This window comes from Anomaloglossus baeobatrachus, chromosome 8, assembly GCF_048569485.1.
Source record: "Anomaloglossus baeobatrachus isolate aAnoBae1 chromosome 8, aAnoBae1.hap1, whole genome shotgun sequence".
NCBI lineage: Eukaryota > Metazoa > Chordata > Amphibia > Anura > Aromobatidae > Anomaloglossus > Anomaloglossus baeobatrachus.
This window is the reverse complement of record NC_134360.1, coordinates 246,842,627-246,867,733: the sequence shown is the minus strand read 5'-3', so window position 1 is coordinate 246,867,733 and position 25,107 is coordinate 246,842,627. Positions and strand designations below refer to the sequence as shown.

The 25,107-nt window shown below is 48.9% G+C and overlaps 1 protein-coding gene across 2 annotated transcripts in view; it reads left to right on the top strand.

The window, feature by feature from the left end:
• Positions 1 to 432: 432 nt before the first annotated feature.
• Positions 433 to 25,107, top strand: part of SYDE2 (synapse defective Rho GTPase homolog 2) — a 41,221-nt gene continuing 16,546 nt past the window's right edge. The window contains exons 1-3 of one of the 2 annotated variants that reach the window (XM_075320517.1): positions 433 to 761; positions 15,099 to 15,719; positions 22,911 to 24,004. In XM_075320517.1, the coding sequence (XP_075176632.1) occupies positions 674 to 761; positions 15,099 to 15,719; positions 22,911 to 24,004 (1,803 nt within the window). In that variant the 5' untranslated portion in view covers positions 433 to 673. Of the gene's footprint in view, positions 762 to 1,555; positions 3,012 to 15,098; positions 15,720 to 22,910; positions 24,005 to 25,107 lie in introns of those variants that run through there. The other variant, XM_075320516.1, reaches the window with a different exon arrangement.

Sequence of the window (25,107 nt, the reverse complement as noted above, 5' to 3'; positions counted from 1 at the left end):
ACGGCACAGGCAGCATCAGGCGCACACCGCTCTGCACGGCACAGGCAGCATCAGGCGCACACCGCTCTGCACGGCACAGGCAGCATCAGCCGCACACCTCTCTGCACGGCACAGGCAGCATCAGGCGCACACCGCTCTGCACGGCACAGGCAGCATCAGGCGCACACCGCTCTGCACAGCACAGGCAGCATCAGCCGCACACCGCTCTGCACGGCACAGGCAGCATCAGGCGCACACCGCTCTGCACGGCACAGGCAGCATCAGCCGCACACCGCTCTGCACAGGCAGCATCAGCCGCACACCGCTCTGCACAGCACAGGCAGCATCAGCCGCACACCGCTGCGCTCCGGAACTACAGCTCCCATGATGCTGCTGACGAGCCACAGGTTGTAGATCACGTGAGCAGAGAACCTGGACTGGTCCCTCAGCCCCGCCCCCCGGTGCAGTGCGCAGGCGCCGACCCGCGGCCTCTCACCCCAGAAATATTCCAAGTATGTGCAGGGAGAGGAGCCCCGGAGAGCGGCCCCGACACACAGCGCGCAGCCGGGCACCGGAGCGGACGCGGCAGCCAGTGCATGCGCCACACCGCCCGGGGACACGGGGCACTATGGAGCCGGGCTCTCACGGACCCTCCGCCGCCCGGAGCAGCTCCTGCTGAGGGCGCTGGGAAGGAATGGCTGATCCTCTGCGGAGGACTTTATCCAAACTGCGGGGGAAGAGATCCAAGAAGGGGCCGGCGGGGGGACGCGCTAACGGAGAAGGTAAAGAGCAGCCCGGACAGCCGGACAGCACCGGGACCCCCGAGCAGTGCAATGGCTGCGTGACCGGCGGAGCCCCGGACATAGCGGGGTGCAGGGCCGGCACCGGGGGGCAGAGATCGGGGTGCAGAGCCCGGGGGCTGGGGTGCAGGGCTGACACCGGGGGGCAGGGATTGGTGTGCAGAGCCCAGGGGCTGGGGTGCAGGGCTGACACCGGGGGGCAGAGATTGGGGTGCAGAGCCGACCACGGGGGGATTGGGTGCAGGGCTGACACCGGGGGGCAGGGGCTGGGGTGTGGGGCTGACACCGGGGGGCAGAGATTAGGGTGCAGGGCTGACACCGGGGGGCAGGGATTGGGGTGCAGAGCCCAGGGGCTGGGGTGCAGGGCCGGCACCGGGGGGCAGAGATCGGGGTGCAGAGCCCAGGGGCTGGGGTGCAGGGCTGACACCGGGGGGCAGGGGATGGGGTGCAGAGCCGACCACGGGGGGATTGGGTGCAGGGTTGACACCGGGGGGCATGGAATGGGGTGCAGGGCTGACACCGGGGGGCAGGGTTTGGGGTGCAGAGTCGGCCACGGGGGGATGGGGTGCAGGACAGACACCTGGGGGCAGGGAATGGGGTGCAGAGCCGGGGGCCAGGGGAAGGGGTCCTGGGCTCACCCTGGGGGGCGAGAGATGGGGGGCAGCGTGGGCATGGGGCAGGCACTTGAATGCAGGGTTGACCCTGGGGGGCTGGGGTGCAGGACTAACACCAGGGGGCAGGGAATGGGGTGTCGGGCTGACATTGGGGGGCAGGGGATGGGGTGCAAGGTGGAGGATCCTGTAGAGATTCTTTTGGGGTCTCTAGGGCATCCCCCCAGGAGCAGTGCAGGGCCCCCCAGTGGATGGAACACCTCGAACCACAACAATAACAATGACAATCGACCCTTCCAATGGGAGCGGGCAGCTTTGGGGTGCAGGGACTCTGTGGGGTGCAGACACTCTCACTACAGCAATGTGGACGTTGAAGACCCCTGTCCTCCCCCCTTCTCGAACAGTCAAGGATGTTATTCCTACACCGAGCACCAGATCCTGGATGCCCCTGTGCTAAAGCCCCCGAATAGTGCCCTCTACAGCCTGAGCCCTGACTTTGATGAACTCTGGCCCCCTCACAGTGCACCCTCCCCCCTGAACTTTATATACCCTCATCTTCCAGACAGCGGGGTCCCCCAAGATCCCCATGTGGGGGTTGGGTTTTTTGCCTCTGGTGGGGGCATAGTCAATGGCCGTAATCCGCCTTTGGGGCTGGTGGGGGGATCTTTTCATGGGGGCCCCCAGAACCATTCTGAGGACAGCGAGGAGGACGATTATTACGACAACCAGAATCTCTTGATCACTAGAACCAGCGCCTCCCAGTGCAATAACCAGTATGCAGAGACGGCGGTCCTGTCCCCCAAATCTGCGGCTGATTACAGCCCCCCGGACAGGAAAGGCAGTGTGGACGTTTACCTGGAAACTGACCGGCTCCGCTCTCAGCTGCAGGAGGCCTATTACTTATTGATTCATGCCATGCATGACATGCCTCTGGGGTGCCATAAGATGGGCGCCAGGTTAGAGAACTGTCCCTCCAGCTCCCAGTCCCAGGACAGCGTCTATTCCCAGTCCTCCGCAAGGGTCGTGGAGAGCGACGTGTGGTCCTCCGATGAGGCCAGTCCTAAACAAGTCTCCCATAGCGATTTGGTGTCCCTGAACGCGTTAATGACGGCCCAGCTGAGCAGAATGCGTAGAATTAGCAAGAGCGTGGATACGGTATATACCCTGCAGACCTTGGAGCCGTTCCATAAGTGCCACAGTGACAGTCAGATCAAGTACAGCCCCGTCAATAGCAGCTTGTCCTCCGAGTGCGGGCACAGTCAGGGCTCGATGGGCCACCAGGCTGACGTGGACAGCAGCGAGGGCAGTCCCCGAGACATTTTATCCGCTGTCAACTGGAGGGCCTCCGAGAGCGGCACCCACAGCCGCCATCATGGCACGCCAGAGGACTTTGGCATCACCAGGAACGATGATAATGATAATGCCATAGTGGAAGACCAGGGGTGCTCTTCACCCAAACCTTCAGGGCTTACCGTCAAGAAAATGCAAAAGTGGATGTACAAAGGACGCTTATTGTCTCTGGAAATGAAGGAACGGCTCATCGGATCGTCCCAGAAAGCCGGCGGTGGGCTCGGCAAGTCGGAGGCTAGCACCAAATCTGAGCTTCTCCAGGACAAATCAGGTAGGCGAGCCGGGCACGGGCCCAGCTCCAGGCCTGACCCAAACAATGACCCCTAGCTCTTCTCTTGTGGGGCTGGTACTAATGGGTGACTTGGTGATGGCTCGTATTCTGTCCCTACGTTTGGGTTTTATGGTGCTGTATTGCATGAGTAGCCTTGTACATATCCCGCTCTGACCTGTGGATAATATATCCTCCTCCGTGCATGTATATCTGTATATCTAGTGGTGAGCACTTAATTGGCGTCGGATACACGGTATATAGAGTCGTTGTGGCCGCATACACAGCACAGTGTTCGCCCGTCGCGCCAAGGTGACGGTAAATGTGCTCCTTGGTGTGCCGGAGCCGGCAATGTGCCCCCCTTCATCTTCTGGGTGCTTTATGATTTCCTTGTGCAGTAAATACAATGTATCCGATATTTGTAACGTTTGTGTATAGGAAGCTGGAGCTGTCACGGAGCAGACTAAACAGAGCAGATTCCTTTGTTCCCTCTGCCTGTTCATACCATATAAAGATATAGCCACCGCCGCGCTCCGTGCCCATTAACCGCTTTGCACCCAGCCGGAGTGTAGGTCGCTATGATTTAGCCTTTTTCCAGTGAAGTGTTTTGTTTTTTTCCTCTCGTTTAGACCTGAGATATCCATCCTATTTTTCAGATTAGGACTCTGAGCCCGGGATTGTTTCCCAGGCTTGGAGATCAGCAGCAAATTATAGACCGTGCAGGTACTAATTTGTTTCTCGGTAAGACAATTAGGCTGGGGATACATTTATATGTGGCTGCGGATTTAGGAGGAAGCTGGCGGTCAGACGTCCTCTTGCAAAGGGTTAAATTGCTGAAATCGTTTGCAGCGTTTCGGGCTCCGGGATGTTGGGGGAATTCTATATTTCCTGGATATACACTACTCACAAAGTTAGGGGTATCTGGCTTTCAGGTGAAATTTCAGGATGATCCTACAATGCCCTCTGACCTTTTTCAGGTACTCTTAATGTGACCTTCTCTAACCCTTTGGATGCTCATGTCAAACTGTTCGCTGTTTCAGGACTTTTTGCACAACTTGCTGTTCTCTAACAAGTTCGCAAGTGTTTTGATCTAAAAATTGCTTAATAAATTTTGGGTTTCAAGTAGACTTGGTATTTCAACAGTCCTCCTCGTCATGCTGGGCATATTTTGACATCATGAGACCAAGACGACACCTAACACTTGATCAGCAGCACCGCGCCATTGTGAGGCTTTAAACAGAATGTCTTCAGACGGAAGTGGCCAGTGAGCTTCGTGTCACCAGCAGGTTGCAACAGAGATACAGAGAGACTGGAAGAGTCACAGAAAGGTATAGAAGTGGACATCCTTTGGCTACATCCCACCCTGATGACCACTTCATTTTGAACAATGCCCTTCGGAACTGGATGATGAATTTCACACAACTCCAGGCACATTTTAAGGGAGGTGAGAGGCGCCAAGGGTCACATTAGACCATGCACATTATTTACATCAGCGCGGTCTGCGTGCTAGACAACTTGGAAGGGGACATAAGTGCACCATCAGGCACAGGTGTCATCTACGTACCTCATCACACCACCAGGCACAGACCTCATCTACACTGGAGGAGGGACCAGTGGTCCTCAATGTTGGTCACTGATGAAAGTCTAGTCGCACTGAGCAGAAATGAGGCCGCCAACGATGTTGATGTCAAGGAGAGCGCTCTGCATCAGCCACTGTTGTCACCAAACGAGCCTATGGTGGTGGTTACAGTGTGGGCCGGTGTGTCTAAGCAGTATAGAACGCCCCTACACTGTGTGACTGTACAGTGACTGCCCCGACTACTGGAATAACATCATTAATCCAGGCATTGTGCCTCTGCATGATCAACACCGGCCTAATTTCATCTATGTGGACAACCATGCTCCAGCTCATCGAGGTCCCATCATTAGGGAACAACTGCTGGAGACTGGGGGACCTCAGATGAAGCGGCTGCACAGTCTCCAGACCTGAATCCCATAGAAAACCTATGGAATCAGCTGAGCTGCCATGTAGAGGCCGTAGCTCTGTACCCCATAACCTCAATGACCTGAGGGCTGCCCTTCAAGAAGAGAGGGATGCCGGCCTCAACAGACAAGAACTCCACTGGTGACCAGAAGGAGGCGTCGTTGTCATTTGGCCTTGAGCATCAATTCCAGCTGATAAGTTGAGACACTGACGGTTTTTGGGGTATACCCACCGCTGGTGTTGGCTTTTGTTTCAATAAATTGTATGAGGTGAGGAAATCCCTATTGCTGCTTCTATTTAAATGCACGACTGTCGTGACATAATTTCATTGTAACGTGAACTCCTACATTTTCCATAAATTTCACCTGAAAGCCAAATATCCCTAAGTTTCTGAGAGTGGTGTAATTGTCTATCTTGTCCAGTATTGGCATAGTGAAACATTTGCGTCATTTTGCAAAAAACACAAAACCTAACCATTGTTTGTGTGCAGCCATGTACTGTACTACATCTGTCCAACTCTTGTATTGGCTGATGGCTATTCCTCCTGCCCTGCACATGCACGTGGTACTGTAGCTGTGCACTATAAACCTCAGTGGAGATGAGATGCAATACCAGACACTGGGTGGTAGAAGCCAGCAACGCTTTTCTGATCTTGGACAACCCCTTTAATGTTTGGGGTTTTTTTTAGTTTTTTTTTTTTTTTTGTCCCCACCCCCCCCTTTCTTTTAAACATAATAGGTCAGAAGGTTTTCTGGTTCCTCTGAGATGGGCATTTTCTGGGACAAGGTTGACACGTCCAGGAGTCAATGACTGTCCCCAGATCACAATACCCAGCCCGACTGCTGGATCTCGTGACCTGACCTACCTTGCTCGTAGACATATATGAGACAGTTGGCTCCGGTCAGAGCACCCGGCGTTCGGGCCCGGTAGTATGATCTGAGCATGGACTGTTTTTCGAAGACTATTGTGTATGGCCACATGAAGCCGCTATCGCACAACTCTGCTGCTTGCCTTCCCTTGATTACAGAAGGATTGGGCTTTTTGCTTGCCCAATCCTTATATTTTTGGCTGCCCTTAGTGTCTATGCCATCCTTAAAGGGAACCTGTCAGCAGTTTTGGGGCCTATAAGCTGTGGCCACCACCAGTGAGCTCTTATACAGTATTCTGGAATGCTGTGTATATATAAGAGCTAACTGGTGGTGGCCACAGCTTATAGGCCCCAAATCTGGTGACAGGTTCCCTTTTTAAGTGACTAATGGGGGGGGTACCTGACCGCTGCAGCCAATCACTGGCCTCAGTGGTCATGTATTGTATAATAGTTGCCACTAAGGCCAGCAGTTGGCCGCAGAGGACTGGACGCCATCGCTCCGATGCTGCCGAGAGCCACCATAGCAGCAGAATGAGTCTGTAATTTTTAATTTTCTCTCCATATGGCCCTCTGTAAACAGATCCGGCAGTTGTAGTCCTGCATCACCTGCACCCGGTAAGGTACACGTTTTGGACCAGATGGGCCATGATGCAGACTTTCTGATCTATATCACTCTCCAGTCCTGGCAGACGGGGCAAGTAGGTGGCATCTGACACCCGTATTGGGGTTTGCTCTGTTTTCTTATCATTTGAGGTTTTGGAGACTGATTATTTGGGAGCTGAAATGATTCCAGTTTCCTCCAAAAAAAAAAAAAGTCCATCCCAGTTATTCCTCTGTCTGCAAGTAAAGCCGAGTAAACCCTTCTCTCCTGCAGATCAGTGAGTGTTATCCCATTATTGGCTCGGTGGTGAATGTAAATATCCCAGGCGGTCGGTGCCAGTTGTTTAGATGTCAGTGCTGTGGGCAGAGCAGACCAGGAATGTGGAGCCGTGTTCACACAGGCCCCTGGGCTTATCTGACAGCTCCAGGAAGATTTATCCCTTTTTCCCAGCGGTGGTGGGACAGTCAGATATATTGTGTGTGGTTCATTCCAGGGTATTAGCTGGAGGGGCTGCCAAGTGCTCCTGCGCCTCATGTCCAAAAATAATACATTAAAATCTGTCACGTTGCAAATTTTTTTTTTTTTTTCGAGTGTTGATTATTTTTTATGTGGGAAGTGGGGTGACCATGTATATGGCCACCATAGGAGTTCTCACAGGGGTGTCTTGATTCCCAGATTGTGGGATCTATCCCTTGTGAGCAGATTGTACTTGATCCCTGCTGCGCCATTAAAATCCGTATTCTGGTATCTGATATGCCATAGACTTGAATGGGGTAGTACGGGGCCAAAATATAATCTTTTATTATTAATAATAAATAATATTGTATTTTTTTTATTATAATTTTATTTATATTTTATTATTATTAATAATAATAAATAAAAAATACATAATGAAATACATAATAAAATAAAAAATAATAATAATCATAATTTAATATATAAATAATAAAATATAATACAATATTAATAATAATAATGTATTTATTTTTAATTAATTTTATATTTTTATTGTATTTCATTATGTATTTTTTATTAATATATAAATAAAAATATAATAAAATATACAATTCATAATAAAAAATATATAAATAAAATATATAATACAATATATTATTTATTTATTTTATATTTAGTTTTATGTATTTTTTTTAATAAATATAATACAATATATTTTTTATGTTATATTTATTTTTATTAATATAATATTATTAATAATAATAATATTTTTTTTTTTTACCTCCCCCCCCCCCCCCCCCCCCCCACACTTTTCCAGTTTATAGGGGAATAACTTGTTTGGGCTAAAATACCACTGTAATGAAAGCTGTAGTGTAAATGCTGACTTCTGTGTTTTGACCCTTCGGCTTGCAGTGCCGCCTCCTGGCATTGAGTGTGGCGTAGCCTTGATGAGGATTGATCATGTTCACAAAAGTCACGTTATCATAACACTTAAGTAAAAGAGTCTTTATGCAGAGAGAGCGGCTAACGCTGTAAACTTGGCTCTCGCCCGCAGCCAGAAATGTCTAAATGGCCTTTTATTCAACCCAGGGAAGGAAAACAAACCTCGCAGTATATGGCGGCTCCCGTGACTGGCCGTAGTGTTTACATCAGTTGGTGTACGGTGCCGTGTGGCTGTACAGCGCCATCGCTTTTTACATGTCCACAACGAAGAACACATTGATGTTTGGCGCCAAATCCGTAAACGGCAGCGGTCAATAATATTCGGGCATCGATGATCTTTCGTGGATCACGTCAGGCACATCGGTGAACTCCACGTGCTGGGATCACCGCTGTTTTCCAGAAAGAAGGCTCCTGTGACTCTCTCACCCCTTTGGCACCACACGGAGACGTCAGTTCCTGGAATTGTGACACCACATTGATGTGAATGGCCCTTTGTTAGGAGAGCTGTGTGTGAGCCGTCCGCATACACAGCTGTCTTGGTGGAGGCTTGTTTGCTGCTTAGCCGTCATCTCCAGCTGTTGGAGAAACTACATCTGCAGTTGGTGACCACCAAGACCCTATTCTGACTCGAATCTATGAGAGCCCTTTACATCTCCAGCTGTTGGCAGGTTGTGAAACTACAACTCCCAGCAAGCTCTGGTGTAAGGCTTGTATCATGTGATATGGTACTTGGAAGTTTTCTAAAAATACCATGTTGTTTGCCAGGATTTTGTTTCTTTGGATTTGCTATTTGCAGTATTTTTAGAAGCAAAACCTCAAAAACCTCTTTTAAAAAAACTCCCACAAAAACCTGCATATGTTTTTGATGGTTTTTCAGGTGCAGTTTTGTCACAAATCTGCATGCCTATCCTTATGCCAGCAATGTCCATGAGAATCCTGAAGTCTTGTGCACACGTTGAGTATTTTCTCCTTGCAGATTTGGTGCAGAAAATAAACTGCAGCGTTTAAATTCTTTCAGCGTTCTCCACCCCAAATGTATGCAAAAAAGCACGTTTGGTTGTTTTTTTTCCTCTCGTGAATTGTAAGTTGTCAATACAACATCAAACTTGGCTGAAAACGTTTCCATAGTGTAAGGCTACTTTCACACTTGCGTTGTTTTCAGTTGCAATCCGCCGTTTTGGAAAACAGCGGAATCCGTTAACAGATTCCGCTGTTTCCCATAGACTTGTATGGATGACAGATTGTGCCAAAAGTACCTGCGTTGCTTCCGCTGGCCGACGCTGCGTTGCTTCCGCTGGCCGACGCTGCGTTGCTTCCGCTGGCCGACGCTGCGTTGCTTCCGCCGAGTGGAAGGAACGCAGGATGTAACGTTAATTGCTTGCGTTAAAATGACGCCAAGCGGCGGATTCCGTTACATCCGTCAATAGTTATAATGGATCCCTATGGTGCAAATTCGCTGCTGGATTCCGCTAATTTCTACTGAGCATGCCCAGAATTAAAAAAAATGGAAAAAAAAAAACAAACAGAGCCGACGCATTCCGTTAGACGGACGCCAAACGGATGCAACGGGTCCGTTATTTCACAGGAATCAGCTAACTGATTCCTGTGAAATAACGGATCCGTTGACACCACAAAAATAACGGATACGTCAAAACGACGCAGCAACGGATCCAGCGGATTCAACGCAAGCGTGAAACTAGCCTTAAAGGGAATTTGTCCGCACAGAATTACTGTTCAATCCAAATCCAGGTGCTCGGTGCACCATGGCGGGGTCAATCACTAAAGTGCACATTGCCACCTGCTTGTTTTCTGTCTCCACCTTTTTTAATTTCTACAGCTCTGGCTTTATAGAGCCAGAGATGGAGGGACAACAAGGAGGTGGGAAGGAGCACTTAATGATTAGCCGCACCATAATGCACCGAACGCCTGTACTTGGATTGACCACTCATTCTGTGCAGACAGTCCCTTTTTTAAAGGGGGATCTCCACTTTGGCTAATGCATGTTTATAAGGTCCTCTGGGAAGAGTCAATCACCAAGTCTCCCTCTGCTGGGACCACAAGTGATCAGCTGTAAACTGTTCTGTATTCCTACCCATTCTCCTGCATGAGGATCCTGGCAAGGTGACGCCACTTATTAATGGGGTGATCCCACAGTCACAGCTGGCCCCCCTATCCTGTGATCGCTGGAGGAAACCCACCTCTGTGCCCTCCACTGATCTCAAGAACGAGTGTCCTGTGTGGGATCATTGGTATGATCGTGAGGGTTTCATCAGTGAATCCCTCAGTGATCATTAATTTGAGTCATTTGGATAGGTAGTATTGCAACCTTCATCTCAGAATTACGGTACTTAATACAACCCGGATTTATATACCCTTATCAGGACCCCCACCCCCCCGTTACTGCTGACATTTCTTTGCCGTCAGGTCCAGCTCCTGCCATCTTCTTCCTCCGCAATGTTTGATGTCCCAGGATCAGGACGCCGCGCTCCGCACTATTACAGGCTGTTCTTATGCCGTTTGGAGCAATGTCATTATTTTACCGATCCATGTCATTTCAGGCTGCTTTAAAGGGATCTTGTCAGGTGCAATATGTACTCAGGACCATGAGCAGTTCTGGGAACATATTGCTAATCCCTGCCTAACTGTCCATGTATACACTAGCCTAGATAAAGAGATCTTTAGAAAAAGTATTTCTAAAGATCTTTTATCATATGGTAATGAGCTCGGGGACTAGTCCCCTGGGCGTTGCGTCCCTTGCTAGTCACTATGCCTCTGTGGGTGTGCTATCATGCTAATGAATGCGCAACGTCACAGGATGATATCACTCACCTTTCCGCTGCCATCGCGTACGATGCTAGATTTCAGCTCAGTGCGCATGACCCCGGAGTTCCAGTCACGTGCACTATGAAACCGGGTGTACGCGTCCTGGCTTCAAACTAAAGTAGTGCGCATGACGGAAGTCCGGGATCATGCGCACTGAGCTGAAATACTGCGTCAGACACAATGGCGGCGGAGAGGTGAGAGATCATCCTGTGACGCTGCGCATTCATTAGTACATTGGCACACCCACAGGGGTCCACAGGGATGTACTAACATGTTAATGGGGGTTACTAGCAAGGGAAGCAACGCCCAGGTGACTAGTCCCTGCGCTCATTAGCATATGATAAAAGATCTTTAGAAATACTTTTTGTAAAGATCTCTTTATCTATGCTAGTGTATACAGGGACAGTTAGGCAGGGAATAGCAATATGCACAGGACTGCTCGTGGTCCTGGGTGCAACATATTGGACCTGACAGGTTCCCTTTAATGCAAAATGATTGCTGAAAATCAGTGCAGCGTCTGCACAGAGCAGCCGTTCCCACATTCAGGCCACTGGGATTATAAAAATAGCTCAGTGAATATAATCCCAAGAGGAAGCGCACAACCTAAAGGTCACTTATGGAGACGGAGTGTTAATTGACTGCTCCAGTGAGCGTTTCCGTTCCCGTGCGTCCCTATCCTTGGCAGCCTCAGATTTGTGCTTGCCGGGCCCAGTTACAGCAAGTCATGTTGCTATTTTTCTTAGCAAACAGCCATTCTGTTGGTGCATTTGTCTCGTTGAGGTTGTTGTTTTTTGTTTTCCCCTCTTGGCTATTTTCTTTTTTTTTTTGCAAATAGTTTTGCAAAAACTGAAAAATCGCTGCAAAAAAAGTTTGAAAACCACTAAAGTCTCAGGTTTCCGATAGCCTTGGGTACACTCGTGTCGTTGCTTGCATAAGAAAAAAAAAATCATGAAGCGCTATGACCTGTCTTATTGTTAAAACTTAATTCTTTAACAATTTTTTTTCATCTGTTTTCAATCAGACTGGTTGGGTCACAAGATAGGCCGGGGTTTGTGTTATCCGTCATCCAGACGAGGAAATATGGCTGGTATATAATTAGCCATAACTGCTTAGGACTGTTGGCCCATGTAGATGAGCCAATAATGAGTGAGATTGAAGGCACGCTCGTTCCCGGCTATTGGATCGGCTACTTTCACACTTGCGTTGAACGGCATCCATTGCGTTGTGACGGATGCAACGGATGTGTTGCATATAATGGCAGAACGGATGCATCGGATCGTACGAAACAACGGAAAGCTTTTTTTTTTTTTTTTTTTTTTTTTCTTTTTCTTTACAGTTTTACCGGCAGCAGACTATTGTGAACGATCAGCTGATCGCTCTCACATGCCGGCGGCCGGGCGCTCAGCTGATTGCTCTCACGTGCCGGCTGCCGGGCGCTCAGCTGATTGCTCTCACGTGCCGGCTGCCGGGCGCTCAGCTGATTGCTCTCACGTGCCGGCTGCCGGGCGCTCAGCTGATTGCTCTCACGTGCCGGCTGCCGGGCGCTCAGCTGATTGCTCTCACGTGCCGGCTGCCGGGCGCTCAGCTGATTGCTCTCACGTGCCGGCTGCCGGGCGCTCAGCTGATTGCTCTCACGTGCCGGCTGCCGGGCGCTCAGCTGATTGCTCTCACGTGCCGGCTGCCGGGCGCTCAGCTGATTGCTCTCACGTGCCGGCTGCCGGGCGCTCAGCTGATTGCTCTCACGTGCCGGCTGCCGGGCGCTCAGCTGATTGCTCTCACGTGCCGGCTGCCGGGCGCTCAGCTGATTGCTCTCACGTGCCGGCTGCCGGGCGCTCAGCTGATTGCTCTCACGTGCCGGCTGCCGGGCGCTCAGCTGATCGCTCTCACGTGCCGGCTGCCGGGCGCTCAGCTGATCGCTCTCACGTGCCGGCGGCCGGGCGCTCAGCTGATCGCTCTCACGTGCCGGCGGCCGGGCGCTCAGCTGATCGCTCTCACGTGCCGGCGGCCGGGCGCTCAGCTGATCGCTCTCACGTGCCGGCGGCCGGGCGCTCAGCTGATCGCTCTCACGTGCCGGCGGCCGGGCGCTCAGCTGATCGCTCTCACGTGCCGGCGGCCGGGCGCTCAGCTGAGCGCTCGGCCACTGAGAAGCAAAATAAAGTATGATATATTTTTTTTTTTTTAAAAAAAAAAAAAGCATGCGCAGTGAAAAATAATGGTTTCTGCCGCTCAAAAAAAAGTTACATGCTGCGTTCCTTCCGAACGACACTGCGTCGTCCAGCGGATGCATTGCTGACACTTGCGTTACAGTGCGTCGTCCATACAAGTCTATGGAGAATAGCGCAGTGCGTTAATGGACTGCGCTAGTCTGCATAGTGACGGACTGCGCTAAACGCAAGCGTGAAAATACCCTAAACCGGCCATTAGTTTTCGAAATTGCTGATTGGTAAATCTAGGCAGTCCGGATGGTATTGGTAATGATGGAATATTTCCTAGAAATACAGTTGGTAACAATTTGGCAACAGATGAAGGTCTTGATTTTTATGATTTTGGGGTACAGCTCTTTTTATTGCTGACCCCAGGACGTGTCTGGCATTTGGTAGCCCTAATTGTCAGTATTAATGCCACCTCTGCCGATGCTGGAGATAGCGATGGCTTCCAGTCCGCACTGAGATTTTGGAGGAATGCGGCACAAGTATAAACCTGTCCGTGGTATCGTACCCAGCGCTGTCACAGGCTTCACATAACCTGAATGGCCAAATTATATTCTGCCAATATTCACCCCCCCCCCCACCCCCCTCCTGCTCCCGGAGAGCGAGGCCGGATGAGAATTGCGCGCTGCTCGAGGCCTGCTCAGTGTCTACAAATTGCCTGCTGTAATCTCGGTATTATCCAGGGCGACATTAATAGAAGGGATTGGGTAAACAAGGGTTTAATGCGGCGGTATTGTGCAGCCTGTGAGGACGTGTAGATAGCGATGAATGGAGAGCATATGTTGTGCCGTAATCGTGCCCTTGATGCTAATAGCTGATGAATGGATGCAATTAACAAGATCCCGTGCAGTCATCTCCGCGTCCATTGTGACGTGCTGAAACGCTGCCGGAGATGTCGCTCGGGCTAAATTCTGTATCTGGAGCCCGTGCTACTTATAGTTCTCTGTGGATCTATGTACTGTGGAGCGTGGGCTCCAGGACTTTGGTACCACGGAGCTATAAGGATTGTCACACCAGTATACACAATTATACTTTTTTTTTTTTTTTTTTTTTTTTTGCAGAATTGTATACTGTGCAGTATGTATTTCTTAGTAGTATAACTTCCTAAATGACACCTCTTTACAGCAGTATCCGCCTGGCTTGTCCATCGCTGTGCACCGGTATATCCCACTATACACAGGTTTTAAACAGTGAGTTTGGTCCACCTGCCATCCATCAGTACTGAGTATTTGGGTACCGTGCTATAGATATCTGGTTGTGCAGGGGACTGTAGCTTCTCATTGGTGGTAGATGGAGAGAAGTGCGTATATTTGCAGTAGTCTGTGGCTGCTGGATTGGGTCCTGCGTGTCGCCAGCGCAGCGCTGTCAGCCATCGTGCCAGGCCGGCTAATCAGGAGGAGCCGCGGGTGATGGCAGGTAGGGATCCCATCCAGTGGCCATGCAATACTGGCCTGGCTCTAGTGGGGGCGCTGTAGTCGGATACCATACACTTTAATCTATTTACAGATCTTAAATCCTGTCATTTCCCATAAATCTTGTTTTGTTTTTTTTTTTCTTCTTCTTGTAAACGCCGCTGTTCTCTTGAATATTTCTTTTTTGCTTTTGTTCCTGCTCCTTTCTGTTCCTGAGATATCGACCTATGTTCCCTGTACATAAAGTGTCTTTTTTTTTTTTTTTTTTTTTTAGCCAAGTAGGAGTGGTCTTTAACGGTTCAGTGGACAAATTCAGGTCCACACCCAGTTGGCTAACAAGACTACATCTATATAAAGGGAAGAGGGGGCGTTATCTCAGGAACTGAAGAAACCCTTCAGGAGAACAGCGGCATTTGCACAAAGTAAAAAGTATATTTATGGGAACGGGTCCTCTTTAATAGCATCTTGCAGACACTTCTTGAATTTGTGCAGAGCTGGTAGCTAATCAGTGGAAGATGGCAGCATTATTAAAGGTCTGCGTGAAGATTTCCCCAATAATCTGCAGAATGGGGTCTCGTGTTTGCAAAGCCGGGCCATAGTGAGAGATGGCAAGCCCCCGATACCAGAGACTTCAGACCCCTATTCTCAATACTGAATATAAGCGTACAATAAAGCGACTTCTCTGACCTCCTCTATCCGTGGTGACCCTTTTCACGCCTCCGCAAAGTCTCCTTGCACTTGTTTTTTGACTATACAATGGTTGATTCTCACGATTTGTTTTCTCTCTGGTACAGACTTCATCGAGAACACCTACACCTCGGCAGTCATCAGACGAGATCTTAAAGTCACCGAGGTGAACCAACACAACCTGCAAAACAACCACATCACAGTCTCCAAAAAACGCAACTGGCTGACGCAGAGCACCCACAAGTACCCACACGTGTCCGAGGGCCAGAAACGGAGCCATCAGACCTGGAACGCCAGCCATGTGGTCATTAAAGAGACTGTGCTCCAACTATCGCGACCGGACAGAGACGTGTCCAGCAAAGCTCCGGAGACCGCACTCCCGGCACCAGCCGTGCCACGAGCGCCCGCTGCCACCTCTGATCTGAGTGAAGACAATGATGCCGATGATGAAGGGGAAATTTGGTACAATCCAATCCCCGAGGACGATGAACCTTACATCGGCCACAAAAGCTTTACGGACCTGAACGCTTGTGAACCTGGACATGACATATCGGAGGTACCTGCGAGGCCAGGTCCGGGCGAGCCGCAGGCTCCAGCCACGGATCAGAATGGAGATTCCTTGGATTCCATGGACTATGGCGTGCAGCTGTGCAAGCAGAGATTTGTGTGCAAGACGTCAGCACCCCCGTCTGCAGAGGAGCCACCTGCGTGCGGAGCTCTGGACCCTGGTAGGACCCTCTGTGTGTTTGGGCCTTTGAGATGTTATAACTTGCACTTGGCTGTTCTGGTTGAGGTTTTGCATAAGCTCAAAGCGTCAGCATAACATGCATATAACATACGAGCAGCACGCTTCTATCCGTGTGGTCCAAATAATCCGACATCAGACGTGTGCATGCTTCTAGTGAGGCCAAAAAAGATGCCACTTTTCTGTGATTTGTGCCCCTTCTGCTAATTCTAGAGGTTCATCAGGAAAACCAATTAACACCAAAGTGAATGAGCCACTACTTTTCTCTCACTTGTTTTTATGATCACTTGTGGGGATAAATACCTTTTGGGTAACACCCCCCCCCCAATAAATGCATGTATTTTGGGCTAAAAATTAATCTTGTAATTGGGTTTTATTATTTATTTATTTATTTTTTTTACAATATTTGCCTTATAGCCTGTGTGCTGCACTGTCTATTCTGGCTGCATGATGGGTTAACTGAGAATCCATCAGTGAGCTTCTGTCTGTTGAATGGGAGGATTTTGTAACTCGTTTATCCATCTTTTTCTGAGCTCCCTGCTGTTTTCTGACCACAACCACATCATGGTTGACTGTGCGGGGGAATAAAGGGTCCAGAAAAGCCAAACGGTGCAAAAAGTTTAATGAAACAAAATTGCAATTTTTTTTTTTTTTTTCTTATCCCCAAATACATGCATTTAATTTCCAAAAGTAGACAACGCCCTTTATCCAGTACATGACCAGACCATTTAACCTTGTCCCTGATCAGGTATGTGTGTTTTTTTTCTTGTTTGTTTGTCATACATATGGTATAAAAAGGTGTGTGTGTGTGTGTGTGTGTGTGTGTAAAAAAAAAAAAAAAAAAAAAAACCTCAGCCTGGATATGCAAATGAGGTTTAGGTATGTATAATATGTATGTATGTGTATATATATATAATACATTATTTTCTGATATGCGGGGATCACTGAAATACGTTTTTTAAGAATGTTCCTCACCAGTTATGCTATTTTATTTTATTTTTTTGTTTTACTGATTGTACTCCCTATTAAGTCAGAGAAGGCCTTTTTGGAGTGTATTTCAACACCCCTCTTATTTTTTTTCTTACCTGATTTTCTGTATAACAAGGGCTGGTATAGTAGCCAGCAGCTTCTGCTACCTCCCCATGCACAGTAGATCTGAGACACGTGCTGTTAACACTTCCTTTTTAGACTCCACTTATTCAGCGCTATGTATACAGCGATCGAGAAGGCAGTGACTGTAATAAACAGTCTCTGCCTTCTGTATGGGGAGTGCGGCTACCTCTGACCCCAGGCTCTCTGCTTCCACAGCTGCACGATCTCGTGCAGCTCCTGTAAGTAGTGTTGTGTTACAATGAGAGAAAATTTGGTTACGGAAAGCTTCCATTGAAGAGAATGGGAGTTATGGTTCCATATTTGTGCACTCCTTTCAGTGTACAGTGACTAAAACCGTATTTAGGGCTGCTGGCAGTCACTAATGGGGCATATGGTATTGGGTGGTCCTAGGGCTGCTGGAAGGGGCCAATGGGGCACATGGTATTGAGTGGTCCTAGGGCTGCTGGAAGGGGCCAATGGGGCATATGGTATTGGGTGGTCCTAGGGCTGCTGGAAGGGGCCAATGGGGCATATGGTATTGGGTGGTCCTAGAGCTGCTGGCAAGGGGCCATTGGGACACATGGTATTGGGTGGTCCTAGGGCTGCTGGCAAGGGGCCATTGGGACACATGGTATTGGGTGGTCCTAGGGCTGCTGGCAGGGGCCAATGGGGCACATGGTATTGGGTGGTCCTAGGGCTGCTGGAAGGGGCTAATGGGGCACATGGGTTTGGGTGGTCCTAGGGCTGCTGGCAGGGGCTAATGGGGCACATGGCATTGGGTGGTCCTAGGGCTGCTGGCAGGGGCCATTGGGGCACATGGCATTGGGAGGTCCTAGGGCTGCTGGCAGGGGCCATTGGGGCACATGGCATTGGGAGGTCCTAGGGCTGCTGGCAGGGGCCATTGGGGCACATGGCATTGGGTGCTCCTAGGGCTGCTGGGGAACATGGTATTGGGTGGTCCTAGGGCTGCTGGTAAGTTTCTGAAATATTTTTCTGGTATCATTGATGGAGATTTATCAAATGTAGCCATAGAAAAGTAGAGCAGTTGCCTTAAGGAAACCATTTTGATTGGTTGCTATGGACAGCGTCTGAGCTTTTCCCAAATCATGTTTATTTCCATGGAACTTCCTCCAAAACAAATGATCCGGGGTTTCTCCCATGCACATTGTATAGATGGTACCTGTTAAGGGCACGTTTGGTTCCACAAGGTTTAGACTGGAAGTTGGGGGTGGAGGGGAGAAACACTAGGCCTCAATTAAAAGTTGGATACCCATAGCAACCAATCACAGCCCAGGTTTCATTTTGCCAGAGCTGTTTTAGAAATGAAAGCTTTGCTCCTATTGGTTGCTATGGGCAGCAGTTTTTCTTTCAGGCAGGGCTTTTTGATCCCGGCATATTATTGGGCCTAATGGTCTGTATACACGTATATATTATATTCTCTCTCTTCCTCACATGTCCGCGGCCTTTATGCTGTTGAGGCAGTTTTAGGGGAAGAGAAAATAAAATACATGTCTCTCAATAAATGTTCTTTGCCGCTCTCGGGTCGTCTTCTGTTATGTAATCTAATCTGAGCGATGTTATGTTAACGGAGCCAGAAGAGCGGGGAAAGTTTAATATCCTGCTTTTCTGTGACTTGTTCCTGCAGTATGAGAGGGGCTTTGTCCTGCTCTGGTAAATAGAGCGTCTGCGACGTGAGCGCCCCCCGCCCCCATAAACCGCTGCGGACAGGCGCTCCACGTGTATACATAGCGAAAATATGGATAGAAGCGACGTTTGTCCTTAATGCTGCATCAGCGCCGTCCTTCTGATCCAGATTCGGGGGATGTTGGGAGTCGTAGTTGCAGCTGCTGGATTGCATGCTTGGGTGGTGGTGTGATTCCGTAGCTGTTTAAATGCAATAATGGAGATCGTTTCACATTAGCGAGAAGGTCGTGTTTTGGACTTGGGTTCAGCAACCTGCGGGACTCAAGTTGTTGTCGAACTACCACTATCCGTCAGTCTGACATGCTGGGAGTTATAGATTCCCAACAGATGCAGTGCAGCAGGTTGCTTGGTTTAGATGCAAAGATGGGCCCCCGCATGGCCCTCTGGACAGGTTAGTGGCCCCCGCATGGCCCTCTGGACAGGTTAGTGGGCCCACGCATGGCCCTCTGGACAGGTTAGTGGGCCCCGCATGGCCCTCTGGACAGGTTAGTGGGCCCACGCATGGCCCTCTGGACAGGTTAGTGGGCCCCTAGCATAGAAGGCCAAATAAAATCAGCCCACGGGCCAGAATTTGACACATGTGGTTGAGAGGAAGGAATGTCTTCAAGGCCGTTTATTATGTTATCATATATATAGTCGCATGCTTCAAATGTGGGTTTTGTGTTTGTGGTTTTTTTTTTTTTTTTTTTTTTTTTTTTTTTTCTTCACTGTTTTGCTGTTGTAGCTATTCCTGGAAAATCTGCGGCTCTGACCCTGGATTGAGGAATTTTACATGTCGCCCGGTGTCCGGATACAAGGCTGTGATCGCTCAGGGTCACTTCTCTTGTAATCTTTGTTTTTCACAGGACTATATCTCTCCAATTTTTCTTGCATTCACTCAAGCTGTAATTTTGTCCTTGACAAACCTGCTACAAACACCCTATAACTAAAGACACCCCCCCCCCCCACAACTAAAGACCCCCATACACCTTAGGCTATGTGCGCACTAGAAAAGTGATTTTTCTCAAGAAAATTTCTTGAGAAACTTCTGGGAGTTGAAGAGTACCGCACCTGCGGTAAAAAAACGCACCAAAACTGTGGGAAAAAACGCATGCGATTTTGTCGTGGTTTTTCCGCAGGTTGGTCCCTGCGTTTTTTATGCTTAACTGCAATAAATAATATAGATAATCGATAGAGGGAAAGATGGATAGATGAATAGATAGATGAGAGAGACATATATAATGTCCCACCTCCCTGCATATTCTAAGCTGGCACCCTTTAGTGACTTTCATGTGGCACTAAAGGGTGCTTAGCCTTGTATTTAGCCAAAAAATAAATAATTAAAAAAAAAATGACGTGAGGTCCCCCCCATCTTTTGTAGCCAGCTAGGGTAAAGCAGACTGCTGCAGCCTGCAGACCACAGCTGGCAGCTTCACCTTGGCTGGTAATCCAAAACAGAGGGCACCCCACGCTGTTATTTTACATTTAAATAAATAATTTAAAACAAAAAACGTGGGATTCCCCCCCCAAATTGGATCACCAGCCAAGGTAAAGCAGACAGCTGGGGTCTGATATTCTCAGACTAGGGAGGTCCACTGTTATTGGACACTCCCCAGCCTAAAAATAGCAGGCTGCAGCTGCCCCAGAAGTGGCTGGCGCATCCATAAGATGCACCAATTCTGGCTCTTCGCCCCAACTCATCCCGTTGCCCTGGTGCGGTGGCAAACTGGGTAATATATGGGGTTGATGCCAGATGTGTAATGTCACCTGGCATCAGGCCCTGGGGTTAGTGATGTCATGCGTCTATCAGATACCAGACATCACCAACCCAGTCAGTAAGAAATAAAAAATAGACGACAAAAAAAGTTTGTTTGAAAAAACACTCCCCACATTCCCTCTTTCACCAATTTATTGACAAGAACAATCAAATCCGGGTCCGGCGTAATCCAATAAGGGGGGGGTTCCACGACGATCCATACCATAGTCACTGTCCCAGTAAGTGAAGAACAGAAGGTTCCCCATTGGCTGGGAGAGTAATGCAGTGACCTGAGCTAACATCAATAGGTCAGCCCAGGTCACTGCAGGGGATGACTAGCGCTGCTGTCAGGAGCATAGATGAGATCATTACCTGCTGTGATGATCTCCTGCAGTCCTGCCATCAGCGCTGTCACTGCCTTCTATGCCCGCCGCGTTCTCAGCAGTATCGCGAGAGCCTGTGAAGTCACCACTAGTGACCGTCTCGGGCCGCTCGCGAGACGGGCATAGAAGGCAGTGACAGCGCTGACGTCAGGAGGCAGGAGATCACAGCAGGTAATGATCTCATCTCACCTCCTGAAGTCAACGCTCGTCAGCGTGACAAGCTGCTAATACTGCGGGCAGACACTGACACACTGCAGGGCAGGCAGCCGCGGGGCTGGAGCGGGACACAGACTGCACGGGCACCTGGAGGTCACACATAAGTGCTTCTGTGCGGCGTCCAGGGAGTGTGACGTGTGTTTACTCTGCTCCGCTTCCTCTTGTCATAATGACATCACTTCCTGCAAAACCGCAGGCAGCGATGAGCATTACCGCAGGTAAACCGTGGCTATACCTGGGGTATACCACACATTATTTGCTACCTGCGGTATACCCCCAGTATTTCGCGATTACATTACAGTGAATGGCGTGAAATTCCAGGGGTACCTGCGGAAAAGAAGTGACATGCTCATTTTCTCAAGAAATTTTCTCAAGAAAATCTTCACAAAGAATTTTCTTGAGGAAAAAAACGCAGCGTGCGCACAGCTATTTTTTTTTCTCATAGGTTTTGCTGGGAAATGTCTGCAGAAAGATTTTAAACATTTCTCAAGAAATTTCTGCAGCAAAACCGCGGGTAAAAACACAGGTAAAAACGGCCTAGTGCGCACATAGCCTTAGACTGTCAGGCCTGCCAATGGAGACTAGTTCACCCTACAGACTACTGTATGGGGCAACGCGGACTAATTATTGTCCAAGAAGTTAAGGATCTGGCATGTCCGATCTCTTGTTTCCATTCCTTTTGTTATTTTGAGAGAAAACCACCATTGGAGACGCCTGAAAATGTCTCTCTCATGGAGAACACTGGGGGTTCTGGCAGAGCGAGGGGTGTATGGAGGGGTCGGAAGAGAGCGGCTCACAGCCATCCAATGTGCATGGGGACTTTACACGCAGATTTGCAGCTGAAATGCCATATATTATTTTGCCATTTCAGTTGCAAATCTGTATTAATTTTTGTGCATATTATTTTTTTTTTTTTTTTGGTATGGGGGTGGGGGCATAAAATTATGGGTTTTGATCATTCATTAGATATATTTGGATGGAACATCATCTTCTAGACACTACAAAACTTATTTTTTTTCTTGAGCAGTGAGCACTTTCATAGATGTAATAAGTGTAGACGGGTATGGGTACTCTCATGGAGCCCGCCAACTCTTATAAATACTTTTCACCTAATTTTGCGTTAGTGTCTCTCATGCCTGGCGTAGTTTGCTTCAAATCGATTTTCAGGATGCCGTCCATCGGCCTCGTCACTGATCTGTGGTCAATGAAGGGAGATCTGAGACCCACGTCTTAACGGACAGCATCTTATACGGATTAGCCGGCCTGGCATGACATCACACATGCATATGACATGCGCCAGGCCGACTAATCCAATGAAGATGCCGTCAATTAAGAAGTGGTTCTATGGGATCCTATCCATGGACCGGATCCTGTTAATCGATTTGCGCCCTCTCTTCGAGTCGTCCTTGGGCCCTCTCTTCGAGTCGTCCTTGGGCCCTCTCTTCGAGTCGTCCTTGGGCCAAGAGAAAGATAAGCTGGCTGCTGCCACTCCGCTGTCGTCAAAATAGAAATTGCAAAATGAATACCAGAATAACAAATTTGCAGATGGCGATAACTCATAAATTTCAATCTAGAATCCTGGGAATCATGAGAATTGTTGGATTATTTCCGTCCGCCTCCTAATCCCAGAGCGAGCATTGCACCGGTTTCTGTTATTGCACAGCACGTTCCCCTCGTAAAAATGTTTCTCCTGATTGACCGCCAGGACCCTCTTAAAATTCTTCCTGGAAACCTCTTATGTCTGTTATGAAACGATGTGGACCGATCGCTCCGGAGTATTTTTAGTTTGTTGGGAAAATGTCTTTAGAATGAAGGTGGAAGTTCTGAGATGTCGTTATAAAATAAATTCTAAAAGGCCACCATTTATGGTTGGAGGAGAGCTGCTGCAGGGCTTTTCCGTTCCCTACAGCATACAAGTGTCCAAGAGTGAATGGGTTAATGTGCAAAGTATCAGCGTGGTATAAAGCCTATATATGGGTTAACAAAAAAAGATCAATTTTTGCAAAAAATCTCATACTTTAATTTTTTAATTTTTTTTCCTTAGGTCCAAAGGTTATTTCTCCGGTATCTGGTGACTTCTCTCCACCTTGCAGTCCCAACCCCGGAAAGAAAGGAGGAAGCATCAATTGGTCTCTCCCAGATAAAATAAAATCTCCAAGGACGGTGCGGAAATTGTCTATGAAGATGAAAAAATTGCCGGAGCTCAGCAGAAAGTTGAGCGTCAAAGGAACATCGTGGAGTCATTCAAGCTCCGACCATCCGTCTTCCGCCTCGAAAGGAAACGGTCAGGAAACGGGCCACGCAACCTCGTTATCGTCTTCCGGGCAAGCCGCGGCTGCCGCCAGCAGGAACGTTATCAGCCGCTATCACCTGGATAGCAGCGTTTCTTCCCAGCATAGCTATAAGAAGAAAAATTCTGGGACGTCCAAATCTTCCAGTAAAGGGGGATATCTCAGCGATGGCGACTCCCCCGAGCTTATCGCCAAGTCAGGAAAGCATGGAGGAGGAGAGGGCAGGCCCACCAAGGGAAAGGAGTCCCTATCGGGTAATAACGCAAAGTTGGATTTGGACATTGATGCCTTCCGGCACTACAGCTTTTCCGATCAACCAAAGTGTTTCCAGTACGTGTCTGGACTCATGAGCGTTCATTTCTACGGAGCCGAGGACTTAAAGCCTCCGAGAATCGACTCCAAGGATGTGTTTTGCGCTATCCAGGTTGACTCTGTGAATAAAGCGAGAACGGCTTTGCTGACCTGCAGGACTTCCTTCCTAGATATGGATCACACTTTTAATATTGAGCTGGAGAATGCCCAGCACCTAAAACTCGTAGTGTTCAGTTGGGACCCAACCCCAAAGAAGAACAGAGTCTGTTGCCACGGGACTGTCATCTTGCCGGCACTTTTTAGGGTCACAAAAACCCATCAGCTGGCGGTGAAATTGGAGCCCCGGGGCCTAATCTATGTGAAGCTGAACCTCCTGGAGCAGTGGGAGAACTCAGCAGACCGTCTTGGAGTGGATCGAGAACCCATTATATTTGGGGTCGACGCTCGACAAGTTGTTGAGAAGGAAAATTCGGGACTGATGGTCCCACTTCTCATGGACAAATGTATAATGGAAATAGAAAAGAGAGGCTGCCAGGTAAGCGGCCGTCTACTCACGGCTACAACTCCTAATGGCTTATCTTCATATGTACCCGATATTTCGGATTATAAGACGCACTTCTCACAAAAATTTGTGAGGAAAATGAGGGGTGCGTCTTCTAATCCGACTGTAGTTTACGGAGGCAGGACAAATGTTGGGGGTGCTGCGGGTGCTGTGCTGTGGGCTGCTATGTTGCGAGCAGGGAGGCAGGTGCCATCCTCTGTCGGCGGTGAGGCTTCAAATATTGGCGCCCGGAGTCGGCAAGTGCGCAGATGGAGCTGTGGCTCAAGATCTAATCTGCGCACATGCTGCCTTCAGAACCTTGATCTCCCAGAAGCGGTCTCAAGGAAAACTGTGCCCGGAGGTTTCGTGTGCGCAGATGAAATTTCGGCTTGTCATTCAGCCGATAGCGCAATCTGCGCATGTGCCAACTCTGGATGCCATTTTATTAAAGCCCGCACTGCCGACAGTTTCTGGATATTGCCTACCTCACAGCGCCCATAGCAAGGATCTGGGATGCCCGCTGCACCGCCCCTGCATCCTGTGACCACTGCTGTACCCCCCCTCCCCCACTTCTATACCCCATTCCCCCAGTAAAAAAAAAAACTTTTTTTCTTTTTCTCTGATTCTGAAAACTGCTGTGTTTCAAACATACCGGGTTGAAATTGTGCTGCCAGTGTGTGATACATGCTGCCCGTGGATTGTGCTGCATGTATCTGCTGTCAGGGTCACTTAAATGCACAATTGGCACCAATTAGACTTTGAACACCTTCGGGAAAATGTTCGGTTCTTTTTTTTCCCCCCTCCTAAATGCATATATTTAAAGGGAACCAACCAACTGGATTTTCATATATAAAGTAAAGCTAGTGCTATACTGGCGCTCGGATGCTGAGTGTAAGCAGAGCTTTTGTTCAGAGATTGGATAGTTTATTTCAGAAATATGTGCAAGTAAAGTTGCTGCAATGCTCTTTGATTGACAGGTGCAACAGGAAGGGAATATGTGGGTCGGGTCTAGCTATATCTATTCCCTCCTTTGTCTGTCTGTGCCAGAATTAATGTCTGACAGCGACTGAGAGGAAGAAGACCAGGCAGATGGACGG